This window comes from Papaver somniferum, unplaced genomic scaffold (assembly GCF_003573695.1).
Source record: "Papaver somniferum cultivar HN1 unplaced genomic scaffold, ASM357369v1 unplaced-scaffold_3, whole genome shotgun sequence".
Lineage (NCBI taxonomy): Eukaryota > Viridiplantae > Streptophyta > Magnoliopsida > Ranunculales > Papaveraceae > Papaver > Papaver somniferum.
The window spans coordinates 2,375,079-2,383,402 of NW_020641039.1; the positions used below are offsets into that span (position 1 = coordinate 2,375,079).

The window sequence follows — 8,324 nt, forward strand, 5'->3', positions numbered from 1 at the left end:
ACGCAAAGACTTGTACATGCAAAATCTAAGAAGAAAAACTGAACACCAAATATTTTGATTCTTGAATGCCCAAGGCTGAGTATATATGCCTGTACAACTCCATTCAATTCATCAACCAATAAACTTAAACTAATCTCGGCAACTCTTAATCCCTTTGAATTAAACAAGTGAGAATCGTGATTTATAATATATATTTTTATGGTTCAGGATTTAGAGAAAAAAGAAAGCTAGCTTGATGAATGGGTATATTTTTTTCACACATGCATGGCACTGATGGCAGGCATATAAACACAAGTCAGCTTTCAACAAGATTTCTTTCTTTTTTATATTCCATTGATTTCTCCTTAAAATCCATCTTTTCTTATTCAATTTGTCTCTAATTATTACAAGAAGACAAATTGATCAAATCAAATTCTATCTAAACTTGGTGTTGTTCTATCTAAGTTGATCATGAGCCTAGTTAGCAATTCGGGATTCGACAAACATACGGAACGGCAAACGTACGAGTATTATACGGTTCTGTAAAATCCAAATTCGGTCCAAAATTCGGTTAACGGAACGTGATTCGTCAGTAATTTGAAATGGCATACGTACGTGTATAATTCGATTTATAAATGTGAGTTCGGCTCTGAAAATTCAGTATTTATATAATAAATAATTAGTATTTATAAGGTCAAAGATTAATTTTTATGCATATGTGTGAGTTATTTAAAGAAAAAATAAACTTAATATGATGATATTAATAATATATACAACATTAGTCATCAAAGAGGACGTGGTATGGTGGTTTAAATGCTTGGTTAGGGAGTTTTAGATCTCTCTCACCTTCACCTTCAAATCTCTTCTGTCTTTTTTGTTTAACAACGTCTAACATTGGGCCGTGTATGTTTGGGAGGCAGTAAAGCCCAAAATATAGGGCCTTTGAAAACTTAAAAGCTAAAAAATTTCTGGCGAATTAAGCGGACGTATCATTCGGGATACGTAAAGTTTGTGAACGATTCGCGAATAATCCGAGAATGACACGTAATACGCGTCTTGGGTTCGGAGTTGCAAACGTACGCGAATAAAACGATAAAATTCGCGATACGGAAAAATTCGCGAATGATTCGCGAATCATTCGCGAAATTACTAACTAGGATCATGAGCAGTTGACAAAGTCAATAATGGTTCTGTAAAAAAAGGTTGAAGTAACAAAAATCCAAAGGGAAGGAGAAGTAACGGAAGAGCTATGGCTAAAGCAAAATATCCGGCCGGAACAGAAAATGAAACCCAAACGTCCTACTTGACTAACAACATGACATTATCTTATATGTGCTCAAGACGGAAACTCTAACAGGAGACATCAATGCTTCACTAAAATGCCCAACTCAGACTCAGAGTATGCACATGAATAGTGTAATAGAACTTCAGATTGGAAAATGGAAAATAGATTCAAACCCAATCTTTTTTAGCTGGTAAAGAATATTGCATAATTGAACTTTTGACCGAAAATGGAAAATTGGTGCAAACCCAATTTTTTATTAACAGTTAAAAAACTCAAGACACTGATATCATCATCTAGAGGTGTAAATTGGGTTGTGCCAGCACGAGCACAGCCCATCCCAACACACCAAAATCCGAGCCAAGTCCAGCACGTGATTTAGTCCAGCACGGCCAGCACGTTAGTTTCGTGGGCTGTGCTGGGTTAGCCTAATCAGCACAGTAGCACAGCACGCGGCGCGGATAAGCATGTGGCCCAGCCCAGCACAACACGTTAAGAAAACACGTAATAGCATGCACAAGAATACCATATAACAAGGCATAATCCATCACATTTTGTGTATATTTCACAAAAGAGTCAGTATTCTAGCTAATTTTTGACATTTTATGCTAGTGTTTTTTTTGTAACAACACAAATAATACCTAAATATTTGGAAAATATATTTCAATACTGTTGTTATAATGTCGTTACCTATATTTGACTAGAACATTAATTCACATGACAATGATCCAGTTTTATATTTAATGGGCTATTTCTTTTTATTGAATAAACTTGTTAATTTTTACTTGAAATAATTTCAAATGATATGTTGTCTATTTTGATTCTCGTGATAATGTCCGACTTAATGTATACCATTAAGTGATTTCAAATTGTTTATAACACGTGTGCCAGCACGGCACATCACGTTTATTCGTGTGCTGTGCTCGTGGGCTGTGTTGTGCCTAGCTTTTGACTAGTAAAGCACAACACGACACAACACGTTAATTTTTTTGGCACAACACAGCACACCACATGGCACGTGAAGCACGCGACTTCGTGTGCCGGACTGTGTCGGGCCGGCACGTTTTACACCCACATCATCGATCAATAACTTTATCATTGTACTACAACAACATCAGTCCGAATCCAAAAATATGATTTGTGCATAGGTGGATTCCCTGAATATCCCCAACTTTTATCGCACTTAAGATTGACAAATGCTATTCCACATGACTTTGCGGGATGGCTTCCCGCAAAAGCGGCTTCTTTACCGTTCGATGATCAAATCAACGGTTAGATTCACATTTAGGAAGAGACCCATCACTTTGAGGAAGGGACCCACCACTTTCAGAAAAGGACCCACCATTTTTCTAATGGGGTCAAGGCTGTTAGATCTGGATTTTAGCATGATTTAACGGTAAAAGAGGCCGCTTGAGCGGGATAACTTCCCGCAAAATCGTGTGGGATAGCACTGCTCCTTAAGATTAGCATCAGCACATTTATCATGAGATATTATATGCTTTTTTTATTTTTTTGAAGCATGAGATATTATATGCTTGTCCTTCTTTCCATACTATTTTCTGGAACATTGGATGGTATGTTCTGTTAACACAGGATTTAGTGCATTGATACTGGATTTGTCGTCTAATTAGTTAAAACAAGAAGAACAATACAAACTTAATTTTGGTGATCAGATTCAAGATTTTATCCGTGTCTTCTTCTTTCATTTCCTCTTAACATGAATAATGGATTTTGGATTTACTGATACTGTCTCCCAATATCACTGCTTCTTTTATGAATTGTCAACAAAGTTGTTACTTTGTAGCAAAGATAACAAACGTCTTGTCTCATCTTCATCTTCATCTAATACGTACCAATAAAATATATCATGTTTTCAGAATTAGGAAATGATTACGACCTACTAAATTTAAAGTAGCACAATTTATTAGGTAAATCTAGCCAAGTATATATCATCTTCTTTTTGTCTGGGAAACCATTCCCCGCCAACAAATTCAAGCAAACACCAAAATATAAAGTTTATATTGCAGCAGCCAGTTAGTTGATCCACACAAATGAAGACGATGCAAAACATGGCAATGAGATAATGCAATGATCGGCCTCACAGTATGGGAAGTATAGGCTACGTGACCTTGCACCCCTAGCCCAGCTGGCCAAAACCTATTTTAGGCCCAATAGGAAAAGAAAATATGTATCTAAGCCTATTTTTGTTGTTCTGCACCCCTTAAAAATATTTTTTTTGCAACCCATAGTAACACTTGCACCCCATAATAAATTTTTTGGCTCCGCCCCTGCTAGGTCAACTGCAACAACTTAATTATGCGAATTAATTTTTACGAATGGCCCTTCATACCTTTAATATTCCTCCAATTTATTTAAACATTGCTGAAGTTGCTCAAACCTCCATCCAAGTTAGATAGATTCAGTGACGGAAGCAAGATTGAAAATCTGTAGCACCAAAGTCACCTCATAGTTCCGTCACTGCGTATATTATAGAAATCTCATGATTAATTAGATGGAAAACTGATAAAGCTGACGTCAATTTTAATGGCAAACAACGTACACCGCTATATTAGATATTTGATTTATCATTTTGGGAGGCCACGCGCTGCACATGTACGTGCATAGACAAGCGTGATGCTCATTCTCTCTTATAGTATTTATAAGATCGGTGAATGGCAAGGCATAGCTGTACTTCTATGTGGAGTCGTCTCAAAACAGAATTATTGAAACATATAATAATGGTATTATATAAACTCAATTCTCTTAAAAAAGAAAAAGAAAAATATAAACTCGTTTGTGTCGCAGGTGAGTAAAGAACTAAAGAACAATCATAACATAGAGATACTCTTGACCTTGAAGTTTCTTCATTCTTCTGTGCTTGCTGGTGGGTTTCTTTGACTAATTTTTTATGTTTTCTATTTGGAGTGTAGAGAAAAAATTAGAGGGAAATATAAATTTAATGATTTGGTGGCAATGCCTTTCTGTCAATAAATATTAATAAACACAAAATTATGAAATATTTGGTGGTAATGTCTTGCTAAAATCGCTGGGCTAGCTAAGATCTTTTAATTGCTAAGTTTAGATATAGCATAGTCTGAACTGAACCTGCAAATAAAGCGTTAACAGTTTCTTGTTAAAAGAACTTGTGAATTAGAGAAAAGAACTTGGAATATATCCGTTTTTACTCAAACCATGACACACGACGAGCGAGAGCCTGACCAAGTATATGGTGTTGACGAGTTTCGAACGATCAAGTCTTTCATATTATCAACCAAAGACCTCTCAGTGTACTACAATACATCGGGCCACGGGATCCTTCTATTTTAACCCTAATTCATGCCTGGTCATGGCTTGGTGACTCAGTCAACCATCATTTTGGGTCAGTTAATTAGTATGTACAACCTTGTATTTCGTAGCTTTAGCAGTCCTTCCAAAGGACAGCAAACATTCTCCCATCATCCCTTAGATCATTTTCGATAATTCTGAACAAACTGTGGGAAATCCAGGGGCGACATAACAACTTTTAAATGTCAGTTGCTGAAAATTCTTCTAAATAACCATAATTTATCTTCTATAGCTATCCACAATTTCACAATTTTACAGAGAGAAAGTAGAGAGACCAAAGTAGTTTAACAACAACAGAAAATAACATGAAAACTTTTAAAACCCCATATTTATTTTCCGAAAACTAAACCTATACTCATATCCCAAATCGACCCACTCTGACACGTTAAATCAGCAGTACGGCATCTTATTTTTCTGCAACCTCAACTGTTCATAAAATCTTTCAATAAACTCTTCAGCATCTTCATCTACATGGCATTCACTTTCGTTGGCACCGTTATCTCTCAATGGAAATGGAGAATCTGTTATTCTCAGTTGTCTTACCATAGGACTAAGTCCATACCCAAATCCTGGTAAATAAGGTGAAGGTATAGTTGAGCCACCACCTTCGGTAATCACTTCGTTATTCAACATTTCTAACAGTTTATGTACTGCACTAACCGTGGTTATATCGCCTTCCTCCACCACAGTTGAGTTGACACCGCGCATTTTCTGTTTGCCGTTGCTCATGTGGATAGCTGGACTATTACTGCAACTGAATTCGTAGTGTCTAGGAATTTTGAAAGAGGAAACTTGAGAGTTGCTGTTCTGATGGTGGTGAAATATCATCAAGTTAGCTATAACTTTACTTGCAACTTTGTTACGTTTAGACATGATGCTGTGAAGATGAAACATGAACTGTTTGTTGTTTTTCGAAATTCCTCTTCGTATCATGAAAAATACTACTCTTAGTATGTTCCATATTCTTTTTGCTACTATTTTGGTGTTGTTTGGATCCATTTTATTTTTTCAGAGAGGGAGATGAAATCTTTTTGTAGAGATGAAACTAATATGATTGGACTTGTGGGATGGGAGGTGGGTATTTAAAGGGGAATGAAAATTGGAAAGTGAGACAAATTTTTGGAGCTATATTTATTAATGATTCAATTGTGTACTAATGGGAGCTTTATCCTTATATTACCGTTTGCTTGCTATTTATCTTTTCTTATGCATAAAGGAAACAGTTTATGGTGGGCTTTGGTGTTTTTTAGAATGGCTAGAGGAGCCACATCTATGTTTTTGGATGTGAGTGTTCATTATGAAACTGCATGTCATTTTGATAAACTTTGGATAAAATGTTCAATGTAAGTATTACATTGTAACAAAAGAAAAAAAAATGACTGGCTCAATAGCCAGTGACACAACCAGGTTTCTAAGAAAGATAAGGTAAAAAAACTCTTGTTTACCAAGCTCCTAAACCAAAATAAGCACAAGGAAAGAACCATAAACCGGACTAAGAGGAACCCTGGTTGTCCTTATTTGGCTATGCCTCGACATTAAGCATCAAATTGGCAAATAATAGTCTCAAAGGTGGTGGTACATGGACAAACCAAAAAAAATGGCAATATTATCCTGTTTTTGCTTGAATTCCTAGATCTCTCCTTTGTTTTCAAATCTATGGATGGATTCACAGCTTAAGAATGTTTGCAACAAGAAAGGTCGACAAAGGTCTTCTCCATTCTGATAAAATATGTATGAGTGTATCCTTATTAGATTCAATCATTCACTTGTGTGCTCTACTTTTATTTGTTTATTCTAATGAAAAAGTAAAGTAGATTAATTATATTATAGAAGGCACTCAGCCTTGATCAAGCAGGAAAGTGCTTTGAGTTCCCTTTGATTAGCTTCAATGATTTAGTTTGCACTAGCACGAAGTTTGGTAAAGTCATACCACTATTAAAAAGTGTATAGAATCTGAACGCTTGCTTTAACTCGGTAGTGCCTTGATTTCTCACTAAGAAAGTTCCATCGTGCTAATTACACTATTAACATGTTTATATTTTGATTGGTCTTTGCTAGGGGACTTATACAACCATATGTTAGAAACATTGTTAATTACTGGTTCAATAAATCAATGCAAATGGTATTATTTTTTTCAACATATCCCTGATATCAAATGAGGATTAGTATTAGATCCTGACTTCCGGTAATCAATCTTGGGCGAGCCAGGGTTCAGACTCTTGCAAGTTTTCCGTTGTCGGAAATACTTTAACATGATATATTAAATCCTCTCGAGACGAGAAATTTTTCGAAATTCTTTTTGGTCTTTTCCCAAAGATTTACATTTAGGTTCATCCGGCTTTGCCTTCGGGTACTCTCAAACACCATAATCGCATGTTAAATAGCCGTCAAATAATTGAACTGTGGAACTGAAGTCCATTAGAATCTAATTTAATTTGACTTTTGGATTAGATGTACTTATTTATAGACTGTGAGTTTTGTATTAGACTAATTTGCACCATCGAGTTCGCAGAAATAATATTCATTTACTTTGAAATCAACTAGTTGATATGATATAAGTTTTTTTTTATAGATATTCACAACATATGTAACACCTAAGAAAAATATATATATACAACACAAAAATCTAAACAGCGGCAAAAAAACAACACGATATTCATATGTGCCGGCGGGGATCTAGCCCCTGCGCTGGTCAGTCCCGATTTCACCTTGATGAATCTTCTCGGGCACATTTACTTTTTTGCAACCTTAACTGAGCATAAAAATTTTCGATAAGTTCTTCCGCATCTTCATCCACTTGACACTCCTCTTCATCAGCAACATGATCTTTCAAGGGAAATGGAGAATCCGTAATTCGCAACTGTCTCACCGTTGGAGTACGTCCAAACCCGAATCCAGGCAAATGAGGCGAAAGTATCGTTGAGCCGCCATTTTCCGTCATTACTTCGTTATTTAACATTTCTAATAGTTGTTGCACAGCATTAACCGTGGTCATATCTTCTTCCGAAAGAGAAAATTTACTGCCACGGTCCTTTTGTTTACTGTTGTTGTTGCTGCTCATGTAGACAGCTGGGCTGTTACCACAACTGAATTCGTAATGTCTAGGGACTTTGTAGGAGGAAACTTGTGAAGCTTTGTTACTGTTTTGATGATGGAACATCATGTTTTCGATAACTTTAGCTGCGATTTTTCCACGTTTAGACATGATATTTTGAAGATGAACCATGAAGAATTTGTTGTTTTTGGAAATTCCTTTCCTTAGCATGAAAAAAACTATTTTTACTAAGTTCCATACTCTTTTTGCCACTATTCTTGTGCTTGGTTTTGACTCCATTGTTGATAGTTTTGATCTTTGGACAAAAAAGAGAAGAAAATATGCAGAGTAGTTTTCTTCTTGAAGAGTGATATGAATATTGGAGAAATGGGAAGGGATGGAACCAGCTATTTAAAGGAGAATAAGAACTGAAATGTAAGACATTTCAAGTGGTGGATTTATTAATGTCCATTCGTGTACTGGTTGTAGTTGGGTTAGTACTGTGCTTTCTTTTAATCCGCCAATTATATATTATGCGATCTTTTTTTTTTAAGCAAAGGAAATATATCTGTAGAACTATTTCTTCTTATCCGCCACTTTTGGCGTTTGGTTTAGAGCCAAACTAGTGCGTGGTGTGTTCCAAAGCATAAAAATACTTGTTTTTCTTGCATATCTGACTGAAAA

The 8,324-nt window shown here is 35.9% G+C and overlaps 2 protein-coding genes across 2 annotated transcripts; both read right to left on the reverse strand.

Moving 5' to 3' along the window:
- Window positions 1–4,996: 4,996 nt before the first annotated feature.
- Window positions 4,997–5,479, reverse strand: LOC113341582. Its single transcript, XM_026586404.1, has one exon. It carries the CDS (start codon window positions 5,477–5,479, stop codon window positions 4,997–4,999), a length of 483 nt encoding a protein of 160 aa, XP_026442189.1.
- A 1,831-nt stretch (window positions 5,480–7,310) lies between these two features.
- LOC113341583 lies at window positions 7,311–7,811 on the reverse strand. The gene has a single exon (XM_026586405.1). The coding sequence runs from the start codon at window positions 7,809–7,811 to the stop codon at window positions 7,311–7,313; it is 501 nt and encodes a 166-aa protein (XP_026442190.1).
- Between the last annotated feature and the right edge of the window lie 513 nt (window positions 7,812–8,324).

Coding starts and splice junctions, on each gene's coding strand:
- LOC113341582 (XM_026586404.1), bottom strand. CDS start 5,479: ATGTCTAAACGTAACAAAGTTGCAAGTAAAGTTATAGCTAACTTGATG.
- LOC113341583 (XM_026586405.1), bottom strand. CDS start 7,811: ATGTCTAAACGTGGAAAAATCGCAGCTAAAGTTATCGAAAACATGATG.